Source organism: Salmo trutta, chromosome 20 (genome assembly GCF_901001165.1).
Source record: "Salmo trutta chromosome 20, fSalTru1.1, whole genome shotgun sequence".
NCBI lineage: Eukaryota > Metazoa > Chordata > Actinopteri > Salmoniformes > Salmonidae > Salmo > Salmo trutta.
In genome coordinates this window covers 15982647-16007247 of record NC_042976.1, presented here as the reverse complement: position 1 = coordinate 16007247, position 24601 = coordinate 15982647, and the positions used below count along the sequence as shown (strand labels likewise).

The 24601-nt window shown below is 41.6% G+C and overlaps 1 protein-coding gene across 1 annotated transcript in view; it reads left to right on the top strand.

Annotated features, from left to right (window-relative positions):
- The window catches only part of LOC115155624 (zinc finger protein GLI2), a 153981-nt gene that overhangs the window by 11553 nt on the left and 117827 nt on the right, over window positions 1–24601 (top strand). The window contains exon 2 of the mRNA XM_029702425.1: window positions 12813–12954. Within this exon, the coding sequence (XP_029558285.1) occupies window positions 12840–12954 (115 nt within the window). The 5' untranslated portion in view covers window positions 12813–12839. The remainder of the gene's footprint in view (window positions 1–12812; window positions 12955–24601) is intronic.

Genomic DNA, 24601 nt, shown 5'->3' with positions numbered 1-24601 from the left:
TGGGACAATTTCGTCCCACCTACCCTAGAGAGGTTAAAATCAATTTTTATGCGATTTTTCTCGTAAAATAGCGATAATATTCCAACCGGGAGACGTTGTATCCGTTCAAACACTGAAAGTAAAACATGGAGTCGTCACATGCATGCGCACACCAGTGCCATTGTCCTCAGAAGGACCACTCACCAAAACCCCTGCTGTTTTTCGGCCAGAGACTGCAGAGCTATCATTCCACGTTCTAGCGACTTCCTAGAGCCAATGAAAGCCTTAGAAAATGTCACGTTACAGCAGAGCTCCTGTATTTTTGATAAAGAGGCTATAGAAGGACAAGAAATGGTCAGACAGGGCACTTCCCATATAGAATCTTTTCAGGTTTTGGCCTGCCATATGAGTTCTGTTGTACTCACAGACACCATTCAAACAGTTTTAGAAACTTTAGGGTGTTTTCTTACCAAATCTACTAATTGGATGCATATTCTAGTTTCTGGGCAGGAGTAATAACCAGATTAAATTGGGTACGTTTTTTATCTGGCCGTGAAAATACTGCCCCCTATCCTTAAGTTAAAGTGTACAGTTAGCTAGCTAGCTAATGTTAGCTGGCTGGCTCGCTAGATAACTTTACGTGTATGATCTGTGTAGTAATATTATTTGTATCTCAGAGTCATTTGCATTGCAAGTTATAGCCTAATGTTAGCTAGCTAGCTAACATTGAACCTGGTTGGTTAGCTACCTGCAGATTCATGCTTGGGTAGTAACGTTATGAGTTGAGATTATGGTTAACTGTTTAGCTAACTAGCTACATGTCTAAACAAAAGACTCCACTATGCAAGCAACCATTTCAGTAGAATATTTATGATGTCACTGCGACAACTGTCGATAGACATAGCTGGTAAATTCGCTCTGGCTATTCTGCTAGCGCAGAATAACTGACGAATTTACGAACGCTCAACACCCGTGTCAGTAAACATTGGCAAAAAGTGTAATTAAATTGTTGCCAGCAGCACAGTTGCAGTCAACAATGCTCTGGATAACATAAAAACAGCCTAACCAGCTCTGCTAGGGCTAGTAAAATGGTCAGAGTGAGCTATCCCCTCATTTGTGTCTGGAAGTAGCTAACAAGCTAGCCAACGTTAGCCAGTTAGCTTGGGTGCTTGAAAGCTCTTGTTAAGTCAGAATGCTCGGGTCAACCCTACTCCTCGGCCAGAGCATCCAGTGTGCGCTCTGAACGCTCTGAGAGTGAAACGCTCTGAATTTATGAATGGACAATCTGACAACACTCTGAGTTTACGAACGCCCAGAGCACACTCTGGCACTCCAGATTGAATTTACGAACACACCCATAGTATAAACCAGCCTTTAGTCTTGAAATCTTTGGTTGTTTAGTACATGGCCTCACGTGAATCCTTAAAGATTCACATGATTCACAATTCTTCCTTCCAGTTCTCTGCTGCCAATGACTGGAACGAACTGCAAAAATCACTGAAGCTGGAGACTCATATCTCCCTCACTAGCTTTAAGCACCAGCTGTCAGAGCAGATCACAGATCACTGCACCTGTACATAGCTCATCTGTAAAAAGCCCATCCAACTACCTCACCCCATACTGTATTTATTTATCTTGCTCTTTTGCTCATATATATATATATATATATATATATACATACATACATACATATATACTTACATACATACATATATACTTACATACATACATACATACATACATACATACATATATATATATATATGCTGCACATCTACCATTCCAGTGTTTAATTGCTATATTGTAATTACTTCGCCCAATGGCCTATTTATTGCCTTATCGCCCTTATCCTACCTCATTTCCCTGTGGCTCAGTTGGTAGAGCATGGTGTGTGCAATGCCAGGGTTGTGGGTTCAATTCCCACGGGGGGCCAGTACAAAACAAAAAAATGCATGAAATGTATGCATTCACTACTGTAAGTTGCTCTGGATAAGAGTGTCTGCTAAATGACTAAAATGTACTGTATATAGACTTTTTCTACTGTATTATTGATTGTATGTTTGTTTATTCCATGTGTAACTGTGTTGTTGTATGTGTCGAACTGCTTTATCTTGGCCAGGTTGCAGTTGCAAATGAGAACTTGTTCTCAACTGGCCTACCTGGTTAAATAAAGGTGAAATAAAATAAAAATAAAAAAGAGCAGCGTGGGGCTAAAGCTTAAGAGGGTGTGAACGATGCTGAATGGGTGTTGACAAAGAAGAGCTCTCCAGCACATGTACAAAAACATTCAAGGGCAATTTTCTCAAAAGTGAGGTTACAAGTTTATCAACTTTCAAAGCAGAATTACTTTCCCATTGTTCCTCAACTGTAGTGTATGATATACCATTTTCTAGCTCTGAGTCTACATTTATCCAATGTAAAAAACACAATTTCAAATTTTGCTACAGAATACCGAATCGAGCCGGTCGGTCACATATGAAGTTTGATGTAGAGCGTAAAAGTGAGAATTTGAAACAGGTCTTATACGCTAGATTTAGAGTTATTTAGCAAGTTTAGCTGTGAATGATTAAAACCTTAGAAAGTCTTAGAAATTCAAAGGTATATGGGCTGCATGATGCGACTATAGGCTATTGATGATTTGAGAAAGTTGCTAAAAAAAAGCTTGCAGTCTGTTCCTTTGCCTCAGGCTGCACACGCTGTTCTCTCATCATGTGATCATATTTTCACCCATCAGACTATTCTCAATTTAATCTTGTCTTTACTAATATGTAAAATTAGTTTTGATTAAGAATGGCCCAAAATCATTATATACATGCTAATATGCATATGTGTGTTTTGAATGAATCATCACAGTAGAAAGCACTGTCCATTTTGTAGTGTTAGGCTTTGATACAACACCCACAACCATCATGTTTTCCACTCAGTTTCAACTGGTTGTTGAACTTCTTTCTTCAAATATTTCAATCACAGTTATTTTTTAACACATACTGTTTTGATGATTTTTGATTGTGTTTGCATTGATGTCAGAGTGGTTAGAGGGACAATACAGCCCTGACTACGAGGCCATTAGGACCTGATGGAGGGACAATAGAGCCCTGAGTACCAGGCCATTAGTGACCTGATGATCATTAGCGAGTTGGGTACTACCAACACATGTCCAGAGTGCATAAGAGGAGATTACCGTGACTCAACGGTCACATAGAATATTTCTGCGGTCATGACGCATGACTGCCGGAGCTCTAGTTCCAGTTTCTGACAATATCCAGCAACTACGCACAGCCATTGAAGAGGAGTGGGACAACATTCCACAGGCCACAATCAACAGCCTGATCAACTTTATGTGAAGGAGATGCGTCGCACTGCATGAGGAAAATGGTGGTCACACCAGATACTGACTGGTTTTCTGATCCACGCCCTTACCTTTTTTTTAATGTATCTGTGACCAACAAATGCATATCTGTATTCCCAGTCATGTGAAATCCATAGATTAGGGCCTAATGAATTTATTTCCATTGTCTGATTTCCTTATATGAGCTGTAACTCAGTAAAATCTTTGAAACTGTTGCATGTTACTTTTATGTTTTTGTTTAATGTATATATGGAAGAATACACGTTTAAACATTTCTACCAATACATTTTTGGGGTCGGGGATAGCCCTAACCCAAGCTGTATATTTGAGATCCTGTAAGCCACCAACAGACAGCAGTTAGGATAGTGATTGGTGAAGGGATATTAGTGCTCCTACATCAATGCTGGAAGTTAACAGAAACGGGCATGTATTTCCTGAAAGCCAGACTGTAGAGGGGAGGTGAACATCTTGACTAAAATAAATACATCAGAACAGTGCATGGAGGATCTCTGTACATGCTGAGAGACCGTAGTCTGCATTCTGCAGTTAGGCCATATACAGTAAAGTAGTCACAGGAAAAATAACAGAAAACTCATTACAGATATACAGCGGGGTATGAAATTATTGGCACCTTTGATAAAGATTATTGGCACCCCTAAAGATTCTTATCGATTAAAATGTAAAAAATTATATATTTGGTCTTATATTCATAGCACGCAATGACTACTTCAAGCTTGTGACTAGAAACTTGTTGGATGCGTTTGCAGTTTGTTTTGATTGTGTTTCAGATTATGTTGTGGTAATAACTTGCCTAGTTAAATAAAGGTTAAATAAAAATATATAAACTCAGCAAAAAAAGAAAGTCCCTTTTTCAGGACCCTGTCTTTCAAAGACAATTCGTAAAAATCAAAATACAGATCAGATCTTCATTGTAAAGGGTTTAACTTCTATGGGCTACGTGGGACGCTAGCGGGACAGCCAGTGAAATATCAGGGCGGCAAATTCAAAAACAACAAAATGTCATAATTCAACTTTCTCAAACATACAACTATTTTACACCATTTTAAAGATACACTTCTCCTTGATGTAACCACATTGTCCGATTTCAAAAAGGCTTTACAGTGAAAGCAAAACATTAGGTTATGTTAGGAGAGTACATAGACAAAAATAATCACAAAGCCATTTTCCAAGCAAGGACGTGTCAATAAAACCCAAAACACAGCTAAATGCAGCACTAACCTTTGACGATCTTCATCAGATGACACTCCTAGGACATTGTTACACAATACATGTATGTTTTGTTTGATAAAGTTCATATTTATATCCAAAAACAGCATTTTACATTGGCGCGTGATGTTTAGAAAATGTATTCCCACCAAAACCTCCGGTGAATGTACACATCAATTTACAAAATTACTCATCATAAACGTTGACAAAGTATATAACAATTATTTAAAGAATTATACATAGACTACCCCTGGATGCAACCACTGTGTCAGATTTTAAAATAGCTTTACGGAGAAAGCACATTTTTCAATATTCTGAGTACATAGCTCAGCTATCACGGTGAGCTATTCAGACACCCGCCAAGTTCGGGGCAACCTAAACTCAGAATTAGTATTAGAAATATTCTCTTACCTTTGCTGATCTTCGTCAGAATGCACTCCCAGGACTGCTACTTCCACAACAAATGTTGTTTTTGTTCGAAATAATCCATATTTATGTACAAATACCTCCGTTTTGTTCGTGAGTACAGATCCAAAGACATAACGCACGAGCGCGGAACGAGAGACGAAAAGTCAAAATGTTCCATTACCGTACTTAGAAGCATGTCAAGCGCTGTTTAAAATCAATCTTTATGGTATTTTTTACGTAAAATTGCGATAATATTCCAACCGGACAATAGCATATTCATTCAAGAAGAAAAAGAAGGAACGGAGTGCTCTCGTGACCGCGCATATCCAATCCCTTTGTTGCCAGGCAGACCACTCAGAAACTGAGCTCCTATTATCTGCCCAGTGACAGGAAAATGCTCAAACCACTTTCTGAAGGCTGTTGACAGCCAAGGGAAGCCTTAGGAAGTGCAACGTCACCCCACAGACACTGTAGCTTCGATAGAGAATCAAAAGAAGAACTACAATTCTCAGACTTTTTACTTCCTGCTTGGAATTTTCTCAGGGTTTTGCCTGCCATATGAGTTCTGTTATACTCACAGACACCATTCAAACAGTTTTAGAAACTTCAGAGTGTTCTACTAATAATATGCATATTCTAGTTTCTGGGCCAGAGTACTAACCTGTTTAAATTGGGTACATTTTTCATCCGGCTGTGAAAATACTGCCCCCTAGCCCAGACAGGTTAAACACTGTTTCCCGTGCTTGTTCAATGAACCATAAACAATTAATGAACATGCACCTGTGGAACAGTTATTAAGACACTAACAGCTTGCAGTTATGAAAACTTAAGACACTAAAGAGGCCTTTCTACTGACTCTGAAAAACACAAACAAGAAAGATGCCCAGGGTCCCTGCTCATCTGCGTGAACGTGCCTTAGGCATGCTGCAAGGAGGACTGCAGATGTGGCCAGGACAATAAATTGCAATGTCTGTACTGTGAGACGCCTAAGACAGCACTACAGGGAGACAGGACAGACAGCTGATCGTCCTCGCAGTGGCAGACCACGTGTAACAACACCTGCACAGGATCGGTACATCCGAACATCACACCTGCGGGACAGGTACAGGATGGCAACAACTGCCCGAGTTACACCAGGAATGCACAATCCCTCGTCAGTGCTCAGACTGTCCGCAACAGGCTGAGAGAGGCTGGACTGAGGGCTTGTAGGCCTGTTGTAAGGCAGGTCCTCACCAGACATCACCGACAACAACGTCGCCTATGGGCACAAACCCACCATCGCTGGACTAGACAGGACTGGCAAAAAGTGCTCTTCACTGACGAGTCGCGGTTTTGTCTCACCAGGGGTGATGGTCGGATTCGCGTTTATCGTCGAAGGAATGAGCATTACACCAAGGCCTGTACTCTGGAGCGGGATCGATATGGAGGTGGAGGGTCCGTCATGGTCTAGGGCGGTGTGTCACAGCATCATCGGACTGAGCTTGTTATCATTGCAGGCAATCTCAACACTGTGCGTTACAGGGAAAACATCCTCCTCCCTCATGTGGTACCCTTCCTGCAGGCTCATCCTGACATGACCCTCCAGCATGACAATGCCACCAGCCATACTGCTCGTTCTGTGCGTGATTTTCTGCAAGACATGAATGTCAGTGTTCTGCCATGGCCAGCGAAGAGCCCGGATCTCAATCCCATTGAGCACGTCTGGGACCTGTTGGACCGGAGGGTGAGGGCTAGGGCCATTCCCCCCAGAAATGTCCGGGAACTTGCAGGTGCCTTGGTGGAAGAGTGGGGTAACATCTCACAGCAAGAACTGGCAAATCTGGTGCAGTCCATGAGGAAGAGATGCACTGCAGTACTTAATGCAGCTGGTGGCTACAACAGATACTGACTGTTACTTTTGATTTTGACCCCCCCTTTGTTCAGGGACACAATATTATATTTCTGTTAGTCACATGTCTGTGGAACTTGTTCAGTTTATGTCTCAGTTGTTGAATCTTGTTATGTTCATACAAATATTTACACATGTTAAGTTTGCTGAAAATAAATGCAGTTGACAGTGAGAGGACATTTCTGTTTTTGATGAGTTCATATAAAAATATGGTAAATAATGAGTTTTGTCATTTTGAAGTCAGTTTTATTGTAACAAGAATATAATATGTTTCTAAACACTTCTATGTTAATGTGGATGCTACCATGATTACGGATAATCCTGAATTAATGGTGAATGATGATGAGTGAGAAAGTTACAGAACATCAAAGATCATACCCCCAAGACCTGCTAACCTCTCACCATTACCAGGGGAGGTAAGCATGTCTTGGGGGTATGATCTTTGACCCTCTGTAGCTTTCTCGCTCATCATTATTCATGATTCATTCTGGATTATCCATCATTTTGAGATAATAATGTCTGTCTTTCTCTAAACAATTGTATTAGTATAAATGTATGCTCTATTTTTTGGAGCATACAATATAGCTCTGTGTTTATATTGACTTGCAAGACACAAAAACCCTATGAAGTAGACCCCATTATGCTGGTGGTGATAACTCACCTGAGGACCACCATACATCTGAAACCTAAGCGGGTTCAACACCGGCCCAGACATCTGAGGGTGGTATAGGGGCGTCAAACCCCTATATATCACACTACACCAGGGTAGAGAGAGGATTGGGTTGCATGAGGGCAGGCAGGAGAGAAAGAGAGAGAGAGGGGGAACGAGAGAGAGAGATCTTACCAGCATCAGTATCATCATCCTGAGATAGGAAGAAAGGGGCGAATGAGGAGTGCAGAAGAGGAGTCTGCGAATCTTCATAGATGATGACTGTCTTTGATATCTGTTTTCATTCCTTTCAGTGTTAGTGAAAGGGGATATGTTGAACGTTAGTGAGACAGAGAGAGCGAGAACTACTTGGCTCATTGGAAAGAATCAACCCAAAAACAGAGCAAATTGGAATGCTACCTTGTACTAGACAGAGTACACAGTGGCAGATTACCTGAGCACTGTGACTGACCCAAAACTAAGAAAATCCTTGACTATGTACAGACTCAGTGAGCATAGCCTTGTTATTGAGAGACCCGGGATGCAGTTTTTGTTGGGGGTTAATTCCCTTGCTTAAGTACAGAACGACACATTTTTCCTCCTTGTCGGCTCAAGGATTCGAACAAGCGACCTTACGGTTACTTGCCCAACACTCGTAACCACTAGGCTACCTGCCGCCCCAATGTTTACATATGTTTCCCATGCCAATAAAGCTCCGTTGAATTCAGAGAGAGAGAGAAATATGGCATTTCCTATGTAGTGCACCACTTTTGACCGAGTCCAAGCTCTGGTCAAAAGTTGTGCACTATATTGAGAATAGGGCTCGGGTCAAAGGTTTATAGGGAATAGGGTGCCATTTGGAACACAATGTCAGATAACCACCAACCAGGGGAAAGAAGGGTTTATAATGGGGTATAACTGAACTGCTACAACATCTGGGTCTCCTCTCACTTGAGTATAGTCATTGCTACCCTCCTATCCCTCCGCCCTCACGCTTCTCTCTACTCTCTAATGGGCTCGTACACAGGCTTACACATGCCTTTTATTTCCTGTTGATTGTCTCACTCAGACATACAACTTATTTATGGCTTTAATCAGTGTAAAAATAAAGTTGTGTAATGCAGTATAATAAAAACAGGACTAGAAGACCTTGAGAAGAGACGGAGGATGCAAAACAAAACGGTTTTTACTATCCCAGGACCCAGACTGTGACTCGCTCACTGAGAGGTGGGGTATTGGGTATGGGGCAGCAGAGGGACAAATCCAAGAAAGGAGTCTGGGAGTCCTGTATAGGGGATTATCCCACCAACACCCAGCACCATAGAGTCCCCTGCCTGTGGTCACGTGGACTGGGGGTCAGTGGAGGGGGCTGGGGGGGCCACGATCCTGTTCGCTCACTGCACTAGGCTGACCAGCCAACCAGAAGAAGGGAAGAAGGAGAAATGAAGAAGAAGAAATGGCCTCTTGTTGTTTGTTCTCCTCATCCACCATCTGTCTGTTCAGTTCCTGACACCTGTACTGTCCCGTCAGAGCCTGACACCCCTGTCTTCAGGGACGGTGAGTGGAGGGGAGGGAGGAATGGGGCAGAGAGCGGCTCCAAAGACCTGCATGGTGGAGCTGTGGGGGGATGGGATGGGGGTGAAGTTGGGGCCACTTCTATCCAAGCAACACACTTTCTAGCTCTTTAGTCCTTTACCCGAGCCTACAGTACCCTGAGATCCAAGACCCACATTTTTAATAATGGACTTAACAGAACAAGCTTGTGTCTGTTTAATATACAACTCAGGGATTAATGTATATTTGTGATTATGGTGGGGGCGATGTTAAATTGAGCATAAAATGTAAATCTCACTACCATCATATCTAAGCCTATATGACACCAATTTCCAGGAAATTTGGCAAATCAACTTGATTGGACGTACACATACCGGATTGTTTAACAGGGTGTTGGCAATTGAGTTTTCAGAGTATTTTCTGCACCTACCTAGCTCAAATTCAGATTAAAACGAGACTATAGCGTCCATAAACTGACCATTGGACTTACAAAATGTCGGATTGACTAAGTTTGTAGGTGAAACAGTTTTTATTACATTTCTAATTTATCGCTCTTGCGTGCTAATTTCTGCCCATTAAGAACCAACAATGTGCTATCTTTTTGTTGCATTTCTGACAATACTATCATCTTTCCAGCCGAATCTCAAGAGTTCTAAAACCAGGAGCAGAAACTCAGTTCCTGCTCAACAGCAGCAGCTGGCTTGTAGCAGGTTAGCAGCTGTAGCTAGTCAGCTAACACCAGTCGGATGAGAAGCAAGCTACAAGGAAAGGAAGCTAGCTAGGTATATTTAGCTATGGAATTCGAGCACAAACAAATAAGCTAGCAAACATCCCTGGCTGATATTATAGCCAGTTAGCTAGCCAACTAGCCAGTAGCTACAAGCCTGTACCATATGAACCACAACTCAATGTTGACAATATATCCTAGCCAACTAAGTTACATTCTTCCATAAAGCATAGCTAGGTCTGGGGTATGTAGATTGTGTGTAGATTGATGAGGGGAAAAAAACGATCTGAATAGTTTCCGAAGGCACTGTTTATATCATTAGGTTGTATGTATTTTTTTTTTATATAGGCCTATTGTAAATGTGTATTATTGTAGCAACACCATCTTTAAAATAAAGGTTTAAGGAAATACAAGCAGGCACCACATTACTAGAAGAAGCTTGCTTTCATATAATAAAAAACAGCTTGAAATGGTAGTGTAATGGGATTAGTGTGGTGTGTGAAGAATCCAATACTTTAACTTCTATGTGGTACAAATCACATTATTGTTGGAGAACCTCCTCTAAGAGTATGAATTAGGCTGTTTTGAGAAGGTTTGAATTCTAAGCAACCTGCATACACATTGTTTGAAGTACAATAGACTAATATCTCTACTGTGGTAGGTCAGAGCTGTGTTCTGGAAAACCTTGGTAGAGCATGGGTAGAGTAGACATTGTAGTGCTCATGTGAATTTATTTTCTTTTTCGGCTTCAGACCAATGCTTCCTTATCACTTTAAACATAGCTTTTTGTTTTTAGTAGCAAAAAAAATTATACTTGGCTTGAATTATAGCAGGAAACAACAGCTATTAATGTGTTGCAAGCCAGATGTTCATATTAAACATGATGTTATCAAGAAGACATTCTCTCTTCTTCAGGGGTCAAGTCACTAGGAAGACAGATAGACTGATGTTTAGGGTTTACTATGTGCTCTAGGGTTGGGCATACCTTCGTTGATCCAAGAGCCTTTGATTGTAAAACAAATATATATAATTTGTTGCCAATGTCGTACAACCATTGGAATCAGCTGAAATAGATAATAAAACACTTCTTACTGCTTTGGATTGTGATCGTAAAAAGGAAATGTCTTATGAATGAGTTGTCAGCCTCAGTGACAAGATGGCTAGAGGGAAAACAACTTTTATATGCTTTTGGCAAGACAATAAAGAAACAGATGCCTTTTAAACCTGTTAGCTGCCCACTTCTTAATCGGCTTACCTTGGCACAGGGACGGGCAGCGGGACGGGCGACTAGTCCCTCTGAAGGGTCATACCAATGGCCACTGGTCCGCCATACTTCCAATAGAACACAAGATGTTGGAGGACCACAGGAAACCTAAAAGGATGCTTCACACATGAGCACACATTGAATTACTTGATAGTGTTCTGTGAGTACTGTTCATAGTGGCTAGTGTAAAAGGCTAGAGAAACAGAACATATTTAATCAATGTATTACAGTAGCATATAAACTAATGATTGGAAAGACATTGTATCATCAGTTGAGATAATGTCCTATTTGGTCTCTAGAACACCAACATGCTGCAAATACTGTGTATGCCATACCTAAAGGCCTCTGGTGTTCAAATGTTAGTGGTGACAGAACACTCCCTAATTCAGAAATGATTTGCAAGCGCATACATAAGTGCTGTTTGTCAAGTCATTGAAATAGTTTTTGTATATGAGTTCAGCAATATAAACAGTGTAAAACATAGTCTATGTTGCATTCATTTAAAGTTCTGACTGCCAAGTGCCCACGTCTGTCAACAAGTGTGTGGAAACTGTATGTCACTTCACTTTGACACTCCAGTAGAGCTGTTTTTAGTGTTTCACTACATTGAAGAGTGTAGAGTAGAATCGTCCTAACCAGCAAAATAGTCAAGTTATCTGTCCGAGTTTGTACTTATATGGCAAATAACGATTAATAAAATCATAATGAATAAACATATATTCAACCAATGAATCACAATGGATCAAATCAGTGCATACAGGTCAGATTAGACAATGTCAACAACGAAACCCTCATATTGACACACTAAAAGGGTAAAACCAGTATTGATAACCATGACAACAAGCTAGTGCCTAGTGACAGTGGATCGTCACTAGCTTCCGCAGCCATAAACCCTGCTTATTTCTACAATTTATCTTCTAAAATTGTGATTTTAAATTTGAAAGTGTGGAGTGACCTCCCCTCTTAGCTTTAGACCGCTTCTTGTTTGCACTTAGCTGAGGATAATCGTCTAGGTTCCACAAACTCAAACAAGGTATTAGCTGCCAAGTCTACTGCCATTCAAACAAGCATGTGAATGTGGTGTCATGGTGATGTCATAGTGGCTAAAAGACAGACTGCTGAGTGTGTCACATTTTTACTATGAAGGACATTAGGAACGTATTACACTGAACAACTGAACAACCTGTATCTAGTTAAGTGTACGTTTTCATATTGTGTGACAACTTCAAAACAATGTAGCCTATATACATGGTAGTTACAGTACATTCATGTATTATTTGTGGACAATATTCTGAGGGATACTGTTTTTATTCTCTGACAAAAAGTTAAATATCTACATTTTGTTTGACTGTAAGAGAGGAGGCTGTGACCAGACACGCTACATGATATAATATGGTAAAATAATGTGTCCTTTTGTGTCTTTCTCTGTGCCCCAGACGGTGCCTGGCAACCAGCAACACTCTGCATTATCTCAGAGAAGTCTGCTTCATGTCAGGACACTGAATAGTTCTTAGATTCTTTCTTATTAATTTCATATTTTATACATAGTGCTGGACTGTAATACACAGTGCTGGACTGTAATACAGAGTGTATGATCTGTAAAAGTCCCTCTGTTGGCAACTCGGGCACTGCTACAGCCAGTGAGTATGTGTGTGTGTTGTGACAAAAACCACCTCCTCATTCCAAAATATCCTTTGTCAACAACATTTGTATTGCCTTTACACATGTTTTGCTTTAATCTTTCCTTTTCCCTCTCTGTCTCTCTAGGTTGACTCGGACTCCCTGCTGTCCACCATGGATACCTCTGCTCTTACAGCCACTGAGAAGAAGGAGCACAAGGGATCAGGTCTAGATGGAAGCAGCTTCTCAGACCTGCCAAAGAAACCGTCTCCTACTACAGTTACCAGAGGTATGACTAGTCTAAGAGCTGCTACCTTCAACTGCATCTCTCCAGTCCAAACCTCCCAATGTTTCCCTCTCTCCACTCCGTCTGTACCCTATAGCAATGCTCCCAGTCATAAAGTAGTGTCTTTAATACCCACATCACACCATACCGTATGACAGTCCCCCTGTCATACGGTATCTCTCATACTGAAAATATTTTCAATATAAAATACTTCTTGACTTAATTGATTGTGGAGAAGGTAAAATGCATGAATTTAAAAATGATTCAGATATTGACTTTAAGTAGTGTTTTTGTTTCGGTGGTCTGTGTTGGTGTGTGCTTTCAAATTGGCTTTTTCCCCCGCTCAGTGGCACATGAAAGAGATAGATGGAGAGGGACTGCATGATTCAAAGATGTCAGAGACTGGGAGATGAAAAAACACTATAATGAGGTGGAAAGACCTTGTTCTTACCTCCTGAGTATAAATTTTATGAATTACTAAAGCTGTCTGTGGTAACAGTGGACGACAGTGCATCAGAGTCCTCTGACACCGGCGAGGACCGGGAAGTACCTTTGATATGCTAATTAGCTTTTATCTGATAGTGTGGCATTGGTTAGTTATGTTTATTGATAAGCTTGGTGGCCTGCCATAAGCAAAGCCATATGAGCATTAATTGTTTAGAGAAATACATGCAAAATAGGACGTTTCTCTCTGTCCTCACTGGCGCCTCTACAAAGAAATGGTCAAAGATTGTTTCCAAAAATCTGAATTATATTTGTTGTCTTGGAATCTACTGTGGCCTATATCGGACACTTGCAATTCTTCAAACCCACATAGACCAAGGAAGTATGATGGTTGTACATTATGTTGTAAGTAAAATTGCATAGCATATGACCGAAATGGAAAGTAACACGCAGGCAACTCTTATGTGATGATACCCTTAGTGGGTCAGTCCGGTCTTAGGAGAAAAGAAAGAAAGAAAGAAAGAAAGAAAGAAAGAGAGAGAGGGAGAGAGGGAGGGGGAAGAGAGGGGGGGAGAAGGGGGGAGTGATGTGAGCGTGTTGGCCGCTAAGGCCCGTCATCGAGGCTGTGTTTAGGGCTGGTTGCCATGGTCACCAGAGTTAGAGAGGGAGTCAGAGTCAGAGAGGGAGAAAGAGTCAGAGAGGGAGAGGGAGAAAGAGTCAGACAGAGAGAGGGAGAAAGAGTCAGACAGAGAGCGGGAGAAAGAATTAGAGAGGGAGAAAGAGTCAGAGAGGGAGAGGGAGAAAGAGTCAGACAGAGAGAGGGAGAAAGAGTCAGAGAGGGAGAAAGAGTCAGAGAGGGAGAGGGAGAAAGAGTCGGAGAGTGAGAAAGAGTCAGCGAGGGAGAGGGAGAAAGAGTCAGAGAGGGAGAGGGAGAAAGAGTCAGACAGAGAGGGAGAAAGAGTCAGACAGAGAGAGGGAGAAAGAGTCAGACAGAGAGAGAATGAGAGAGAGAGAGAATGAGACACGGAGAGAACCCATGCCAAGAGGACCTACACCCAGACCACAGCATCACCCCAACCAGCTAAGACCACCCCAAGCAAACCCTGGCCACACCCTATATAGGCCCCCCCATATCAGACCTATGCCCCTTCTGCCCACTCCATGCCCCCCGCCCCTGCGGCAAGCACCTCAACATGACAGCAGGACATATGCCCAGGCCGTGAGCAGACCAACAGGCTCAGCCCCCACTATTACACTCGCCCAAGCCCCATCCTGCGACCTAAGAGGTATGTATTAGATGCTCAACATGCTCTGCTCACACCTACTGTGATGGTCCAGGCCTAAACCACACAAAAACAACACTAGACACTATGGAACACAAAGCTTTTACTATCTGATCCTGGAATTTACAAGGTCTGAGGTCATCTGCCTTTGACCTAAAGAGCAGGAACCCAGACTTCATCAAAGAAATTGGAAATACAGACATTGTCATCCTACAAGAAAACAATTAGGCAACAACAAATTCAATCCCTTCTAGACAATTTCCTGGACAAAAGGTATCACTGTAATAAATAAGGTGTAAACTTGGCAGTAGAAAACCTAAACAGTATATTTTACCTCTCAGTTCCCAATCAAATCAAAACAGTTCAAGCAAACAACCTAAGAAAATTAACAGCAATGACAAATGGTTTGGTGAAGAATGCAAAAACCTAAGAAGGAAATTGAGAAACGTATCCAACCAAAAACATAGAGACCCAGAAAACCTGAGCCTACACCTTCTCAATGCTGAATCACTAAAACAATACAGAAATACACTACGGAAAAAGAAGGAACAGTATGTCAGAAATCAGCTCAATGTAATTGAAGAATCCATAGAATCTAAACCAACAACAACACAGAGAGTTATCTATCCAAAACGGAGATGTATGGATAAACCACTTCTCTAATCTTTTTGGCTCTATAACAAAGAACAAACAGCAAACACATTCATGATCAAATACAAATTGTAGAATCAACTACTGAACTACTAAATGCTATACATTCATGTACATACTACCTCAATTGGGCCGACCAACCAGTGCTCCCGCACATTGGCTAACCGGGCAATCTGCATTGTGTCCCGCCCACCACCCGCCAACCCCTCTTTTACGCTACTGCTACTCTCTGTTCATCATATATGCATAGTCACTTTAACCATATCTACATGTACATACTACCTCAATCAGCCTGACTAACCGGTGTCTGTATGTAGCCTCGCTACTTTTATAGCCTCGCTACTGTATATAGCCTGTCTTTTTACTGTTGTTTTATTTCTTTACTTACCTATTGTTCACCTAACACATTTTTTGCCCTATTGGTTAGAGCCTGTAAGCAAGCATTTCACTGTAAGGTCTACACCTGTTGTATTCGGCGCACGTGACAAATAAACTTTGATTTGATTTGATTTAAAGACTACCAGCACGCACTGGATTCTCCAATTACAGTGAATGAACTACAGGACAAAATAGAAACACTCCAACCTAAAAAGGCCTGTGGTGTTGCATCCTAAATTAAATGAAAAAATATACAGACCACTAATAACAATGGGCTATACTTAAACTCTTTAACATCATCCTCAGCTCTGGCATCTTCCCCAATATTTGGAACCAAGGACTGATCACCCCAATCCACAAAAGTGGAGACAAATTTGACCCCAACAACTACCGGGGGATATGCGTCAACAGCAGCCTTGGGAAAACCCTCTGCATTATCATTAACAGGAGACTCGTACATTTCCTCAACGAAAACAATGTGCTGAGCAATTGTCAAATTTACTTTTTACCAAATTACTGTAACGACAGACCACATATTTACCCTGCACACCCTAATTGACAAACAAACAAACCAAAACAAAGGCAAAGTCTTCCATTCTTTGTTGATTTAAAAAAAAGCTTTTGACTAAGTTTGGCATGAGGGTCTGCTATACAAATTGATGGAAAGTGGTGTTGGGGGAAAAACATAAAATCTATGTACACAAACAACAAGTGTGCGGTTAAAATTGGCAAAAAACACACACATTTCTTTCCACAGGGCCATGGGGTGAAACAGGGAGCTTAAGCTCCACCCTCTTCAACATATATATCAACGAATTGGCGAGGGCTCTAGAACAGTCTGCATTACCCAGCCTCACTGTACTAGAATCTGAAGTACTGTTTGATGATGATCTGGTGCTTCTGTCCCATGGTTGCCCTAGAGCACACAAAAAACGATACATACCGCAGCCTAAACATCAGCACCACATGTAACTTCCACAAAGCTGTAAATGATCTGAGAGACAAGGCAAGAATCTTCTATGCCATCAAAAGGAACATAGAATTCGGCATAATAATTAGGATCTGGCTAAAAATACTTGAATCAGTTATAGAACCCATTGCCCTTCATGGTTGTGAGGTCTGGGGTCCGATCACCAACCAAGAATTAACAAAATGGGACAAACACCAAATTGAGACTCCGCTTGCAGAATTCTGCAAGAATATCCTCCGTGTACAACGTAAAACATCAAATAATGCATGCAGAGCAGAATTAGGCCGATACCCGCTAATTATTAAAACCCAGAAAATAATTCTACAAGAACCTAAAAGGGAGCAATTCCCAAACCTTCTGGCAAGTAGCCTAGTGGTTAAAGCATTGGACGAGTAACTGAAAGGTTGCAAAATCGAATCCCCGAGCTGACAAGGTAAAAATCTGTCATTCTGCCCCTGAACAAGGCAGTTAACCCACTGTTCCTAGGCCGTCAATGTAAATAAGAATTTGTTCTTAACTGACTTGCCTAGTTAAATAAAGGTAAAATAAAAAATAACAAAGCCATCACCTATAACAAAGCCATCACCTGAACAGTAATGAACCTGGAGAAGAGCTTGCTTAGCAAGCTGGTCCTGGGGCTCTGTTCACAAACACAAACACACCCCACAGAGCCCCAGGACAGCAACACAATTAGCTCCAACCAAATCATGAGAAAACAAAACGATAATTACTTGACACATTGGAAAGAATTGACAAAAAAACAGCAAACTAGAATGTTATTTTGCCCTAAACAGAGAGTACACAGTGGCAGAATACCTGACCACTGTGACTGAACCAAAGTTAAGGAATTCTTTGACTATGTATAGACTAAGTGAGCATAGCCTTGCTATTGAGAAAGGCTGCCGAAGGCAGACCTGGCTCTCAAGAGAAGACAGGCTATGTGTACACTGCTCACAAAATGAGGTGGAAACTGAACTGCTCTTCCTAACCTCCTGCCAAAAGAATGACCATATTAGAGACACATATTTCCCTCAGATTACACAGATCCACAAAGAATTTGAAAACAAATCCAATTTCGATAAACTCCCATATCTTTTGGGTGAAATACCACAGCAGCAAGATTTGTGACCTGTTGCCACAAGAAAAGGGTGAAGTGAAGAACAAACACTATTGTATATACAATTTATATATATTTTTTTCCACTTTTGTACTTTAACTATTTGCACATCATTACAACACTGTATATAGACATAATATTACATTTTAAATGTCTTTATTCTTTTGGAACTTTTGTGAGTGTAATTTTTACTGTGCATTTTGTATTGTTTATTTCACTTTAGTTTATTATCTATTTCACTTGCTTTGGCAATGTAAACATATGTTTCCCATGCCAGTAAAGCCCTTAAATTTAAATAGAATTGAAGAGAGAGAGAGAGAGAGAGAGAGAGAAGGAGAGAGGGAGCGCAAGAAAGAGAGAGGCAGACCCTCTCATATATAAAAAATGAGACCTCGTGTTTTCATCAGTGATTATATGTGTGATGACAACTCCTCATAACGAGGTCTGAGGATCCTTGTTCTTGGCTCCAGAGGTTCAACGTTATAAATAAGTTAGAACTGCATAGTGGAGCGGTTCTGAGGTCCTTCCTTCTGAGATGCACAAAGACATCTAGCGAGGGCCCACCACTGAAACGTTAATAGAACTTATCCGTGGGATATTTTTACTGTTTAATGAAGGGCTTGGTGGCCTGCCCTCAACCAACTATAATCACCATACATTCTCTATTCACTCATTGGCAACAGTGAAAGTAGAACATTTACAGCCATACTGACTTGGTTACATAGTTATAGCCCTAGTTTTTATCTTATTGACACCTTTTCACTGATTCTGCAGTTAACATGCAGATCATAACAGGAATATGAATATAGGGAATAGCGTGAATAAATCAATATGACAGTGTATTATTCTTAGTACATTTCTCAAAGTAGCCAAAATGAATGGCCTCATTCACTCAACTCTATTGAAAACTACTGTAAAGTCAAAGGCTAACTAACTGAAGCATCGTCAGACCATTCTCAGTGAAAGTGCTAAGAAAAGCACTAAAATGTTTGCATAAGATATACTGGTAAAACATCCAAGTCATTACAAATGAATAAAGTTCTATCAGCTATGTTTTTTCTCTTCGCTGGCCTGGTCTAGACTCATTGGCAGTTAGAACATCAGGGTTTTACTAACAACTCCATTTCAGTTGGGTTTCATGGAGACATGCCTTGACCAGTTACATTTGAGTCCATGACTCTTAAACCATAATGGAAGTATGTCTGGCCTTTATAGCTCTTAGTGCAAGAGGCCATGGCTAGCCGAGGAAGGATGATATTGGCTTGGCATGAGTCCACCGGTTCCTTGATATGCATCAGGCCATTTCTCTAGCTGGGCCTTGTTAATGATTTTAAATGGGCACCCGCAGTCTCAGTGACAGCCCGCATCTGTCTGGCAGGGCAGACTCTTGCAGGCTGTTGTGTGTGTGTGTGTGTGTGTGTGTGTGTGTGTGTGTGTGTGTGTGTGTGTGTGTGTGTGTGTGTGTGTGTGTGTGTGTGTGTGTGTGTGTTCTGGTATAGGCTGTATCACACAGCAACACAAACCTCAGTCTGTAGGGTTTATTGGTCTGTCTCTCTGGTTGTAAATAGCCAGATCAGGTTCCCTGTATAGGACAGTAAACATCTCAGTATTTCAAAGCCAATCTCTAAGCTGAATTGTAATGTTTGTAATCTTTCCCTTACAGAAAATCACATGATTTCATGACGTTTCACATGTGAAATCATGTGAAAAAGTGTGTTTTTGGAACACTTCACATGTGATCACATGTTTCCACCGGTGTAGTTTCATGCTATCACATGTTGCTTTAAATGTTGTCACATGTTATCACATTAACTTCACATAAGATCACGTGATCATGTGAAATTCATGGTCTAAAACTGTTTGTGAAACAGTTTTAGACAGCCTACACACCCTGTCTTTATCTAACACCTCAGATTGTAGTTTTGTTCAAATGGCGACATTCACAAATCTAAGTCCAGTATACCGCTATTGTGCCTTGTGCCCCACCTCCCTCCTACTCCCCCACTCTTTACACTCCTTATACACAGATGTGGTGTTACACCGAGCCTAAACTCTGTGTGACTGGTGACTATACTAGATGGATGGAGCAGGCGCGTGCAGTGTAATTAGTTGTGTTAATAGAGTGGCGAGTTAGTGATATGGACAGAGCAGTGTGTTAATCACAGCAGCCGTGGTCTCCGTAGCGAGGGTAAGTGAGTAATGGTCAAGGTAAGAGGGGTTCCGAGAGGTGATAGGGGATTAGAGGGGTGTGTGAAGTGTCTCTTTCCCCCACGACTCTCTACTGGTCCCTGGGCTGCTCTGCTCTGGGGAAGGTGCTCTGGAGTTCAGGCTGCTGGCAGAGAAAAATGTGACCAGAATTTTTTTTAAAGTTGTTCATAGGCAGGAACACGCCAAAGGAGCAGCCACTGATCTTCCTGAGAAAGGAGATAGGGTTTTCTGCTCTTTCTTTCTTTCTCTCCCACTAAATGAGGCCCTTGCTCTGTTGTGGTTCTGTGGGCCCATGAAAGGCAGGGAGAGAATAGGGGATATGTTTAACTAACTCCATGGCCCTCCACCTGTGTTTTAAACTGATTAAAGAATAAATATCCTCATGAGTGGAATATTCTGTGTAGGCAGAAGTAATTTTTAAGATATTCAGAAATTTGCTCTATCTCCACAACATGTGGATGAGTGCCTCAGTATTCATTCCCCATGTCTTAAAGAAGAGTAGACAAGGCAGTGCAAGAGATAAATAGTTCCGGTAACTTTGTTGCACAAGACACCACCTCGCCTGGCCCTACTACTTAGAAAACAGCATGACACACACACCTGAGAAGCCCAGAATATATTGATTTATTTCATATCCCCAGTATATTGTCATGTTGGGAAAGAAAGGACCAGCTGTATCCAGTGCCATGTACAGTATTTCACAATCACAACATTGTATCAGTACTGCCTTAACTGGCCATATACATGAGAAGACTATAGCAGGGGGATCTTGCAGGAAGGTGAAGCTATTGACTGGCTCGGCCCAATTCTGCTTTCCTCTCGGGGCGATCCGACCCTCCACACACTAGCAGGAACTGACTGTTGTCTTTTCTAACTGAATAAGACAGAGACAGATATCATTATAGAGCGGAAGGGACTTTCATTTTATTGTTATGGTCAGCTTCTGTTAAACTATATAGATCCTCCAATAATTCTGTCTTATTTTACAGTAGGTTATATTTCATATCTAATGTTTGAAAATAGGCTCCTACAGAGTCTGTCCTGGGCAGTCAGCTCAATACATGTATTTATACGTTCCCTTGATTCTAGATCAGATATTCATGAGCGTATATTAAGTCATTCCATTTGGCGCTTGTGTTATAGCCACAATGGACCCCCGTTAGATCTGATCCATGGACTCACTGACTCACTGACTCTCTCTCTCTCTCTCTCTCTCTCTCTCTCTCTCTCTCTCTCTCTCTCTCTCTCTCTCTCTCTCTCTCTCTCTCTCTGCCTAGATATACTTCTGAAAAAAGGGGCCGATACACTTCTGTTCTCTTGCCGGAAATTGGACACATGGTTTTTGCATTTTACAAATAAGTTAGACATTTTTAAAAAATAAAGAAATTCCTATGCTGAGTTCAAAGGAATATGTAAGATGTTTAGAACGCTACAGTAATCACATAATGAATATACAGTATAGTGTATTTAATTGAATGAATAATCAGCACAGTACATTAATGTCATCACTTCTGCCTAGCACACGTCCATCTCTCCTTACCAGAGGTGTATACTGTATATACACACACACACACACACACACACACACACTCACACTCACACACACACACACACACACACACACACACACACACACACACACACACACACACACACACACACATACACACATACACACACACACATACACACACACACAGCGTCCAAAGACAACACTTTACATTCCTAGCCATTTGGAAGCTGTGGGCGAGGAGTTGGGGGCAATATATGGATCCTTCAGGGCCCTTAAACTCAACTTCAAGCCAGTTCCACTGCATTTTTTCATTGTTCCCCTCTAATCAGGGACTGATTTAGACCTGGGACACCAGTTGTGTGCAATTAATTATCAGGTAGAACAGAAAACCAGCAGGCTCCAGACCTCGTAGGGTAAGAGTTGAGTACCTCTGCTTTAGGGGATTAGCCGATACCCCCTTTCTTCCCGCTCTCTCTCTGTCTTTTCCTCCCTTGTTTTCTTCTTCTCTTTAACGGAATTCCATTCCCAGCATGCTCTGTTTAATCCTGGCCTCCGACTCTGAGATGTTTCCTTTCTGTTTTGGGGGCCGAAGTTCTGGTTCTTTCCTTTCCTCCTCGGTGTCCCCCCTCCCAGGCCCTTGCCCCTTGCCTTCCCTGAATAGAGGGAGTTTTACACACATCCAAAATAATAACAGTAGCTAGGGGACAAAAATAAGGTCCAATACTTAAAGAAAACAGGAATGTCCACTCACTGTTCTGCTGCATTGCAGAACCCCCACCCCTGTAACCCTAACTCCTATCAGCCTGAACTAAGATCTCCCATGCTTGCTTTCATCCCCTAATGTACCCCTTCACGCTCACAGTTCAAGTGAACAAATATAAGGAAATACACATTTTTAAAACAAAAATGTGTGTAAAGCTGTAAACAAAGAAAGGGGGTGCTTATGTAAACAGGTCTGTTCCTATAGCTGGGGTAGACAGGCTACAGCCTATTCCTATAGTCTAGGCTGAGACCAGGGGCTGAGGCCAGGGGAGTCCATCCGGCCCATGTGTCTCCCCCCTCCCTCAGGGCCTGCACACACAGCTGGTGAAAACAGTGTCAGCCACCTTCAGTCAGCCAGCCATTCAGCCAGCAAATCAGTCAGCCAGTCAGCCAGTCAGCCAATTAGTCAGCCACCAGTCATCTAGGTGTCTGTCCAGAATAGAATAGAATAGAATAGGACAATATTGTATCTACTAAAATAGACATATACATCTACTAGGACCGCAGCTTCACATACTCAAAGTGATAATCAAAGTTGATGTAAGTCTCTCTCTTTTTCTAGAGAATGTTGTAGGGAAAAGTATAGGGGAAGGTTAATTCCATTAATGCATCAATTGACAAAGTCACAGTTCCTCACTGCTCTTAGCTACTTTGACACTCTACCTGAAAAGAAGTCCTGTTGGACCATAACCTTCCCCCATCCCTGGTATTAGAGGCCTTTGTGACTGCTGTTGCAGCTCTGTTAGGCTCACAGGATATTGATTTGTAGCGACACTAGAATTCCTCCTTAGGCCGAGGGAGTTGGTTTGCTGGTAATTACAGATCTAAGGTTACACTGCTGAAACAGGCTGGTAAATACCACAGCATTAGCCATTAGCAATTAGCCTCATTATGGAGGGCTTATAATAGAGACATAGAGTCACATACCACACGTTCAATCACCCGCACCTGTCAGTCAGTCAGACTTTGTCTAAGTAAAACCAGTCAAATAAACAGATATAAGAAATCATTTTTCGTTTGGTAAAAAAAAAGGGGGTTTAAAGTTTTTCTTATTTTATGTTCGTTTTTGGTCAGCTTCGTCCAAAATAAGAGTCAGGTCAGCAGCTAAGCTTGAAAAGGAGGAAGAGTAGGAGGATAAATTCCATAAACATTTAGTGACATTCAACTTTTCCAGTATTTGTGTGGTCAGTACAGCAGGCAGCAACAGGGAAAATCCTGTCTGATACAAGACAGTGGGTATGTTACAAATGGCACTGTTTTCCCTATATAGTGCACTACTTTTCACCAGGGCCCACAGGGAATAGGATGCAATTTGGGACGTACCCAGTGCAGCCCACATCCCTGACACCAGTGCTGGCTACTGGCCTCTCTCTCAGGATAGAATGTAGGCAGGCAGACAGCAGGGCTACAGTAAACTGTGAGACCAGCAAAATAAGCAGACAGGTTAGCCTGAGTAAATGCAGCAGACCCAGGGATAACAAACAGAGGCATCCCAGACCACAACTCTGTCCTGGCCGGCGGGTTGTGGGCTGGGAACAACCAATCCAAAACCAATCCAACCAAGCCTTTATGTTTTCTGGACTGTAACATTGAAGTCCCTTGCATGTTTCTTTTTCCATAAATAGTTCTGTTCTGTACCGGTCCCATGCAATAGCTAGACAGGCATGTCATTTTGGTGTTTCACTTTAGGCCATGGTTAAGTACAGGCTCTTCAGAATGGTGGAGTGTAATTTCCTCACTGAGAAAGTCCAATCTAGCACTACTTAAAGATGCAGTCCGGTATCTTAACAACAACAAATTTGTAACATATTGTACGAATTTTATTCATAACATTTTACACAAATTGCACAATAACAACATGTGCAAGACGTAACATATCATACGAAATAGATAACGTAGTACATAATTGGATGAAGTAGTACACCAAAAAAAGGGGACTTGTTTTGGCTCTTGAGCACCACTTTCAAAACTACTGACTGAAATTATACAAAAGTTCTGGATCATCACTTTAAAGGATTTCAGTACATAGGCCTACAGTACACCCTGTGATTACAGTACAGGCTCTGAGACCGATGTTAATTCAATGTATGGTTGTCATGGTCCCCAGAAACATGTAAACAGGCCCGCTACTAGCGCTACCAGCCTCATGGAAAACTAGTTTGTGATGTCATACGTCAGACAGCTCTGGGAGAAGAAGAGATGTGGGGAAAATAAATAGTAATTTTCATAACAACTGGGTAGGAATGGAGTGAGTGATGAGTGAGTGAAATCCTTTCATGTTAGCTCTTTGGTTAGAAAGTATGTAGATTGTCCTTTAGGGAGGA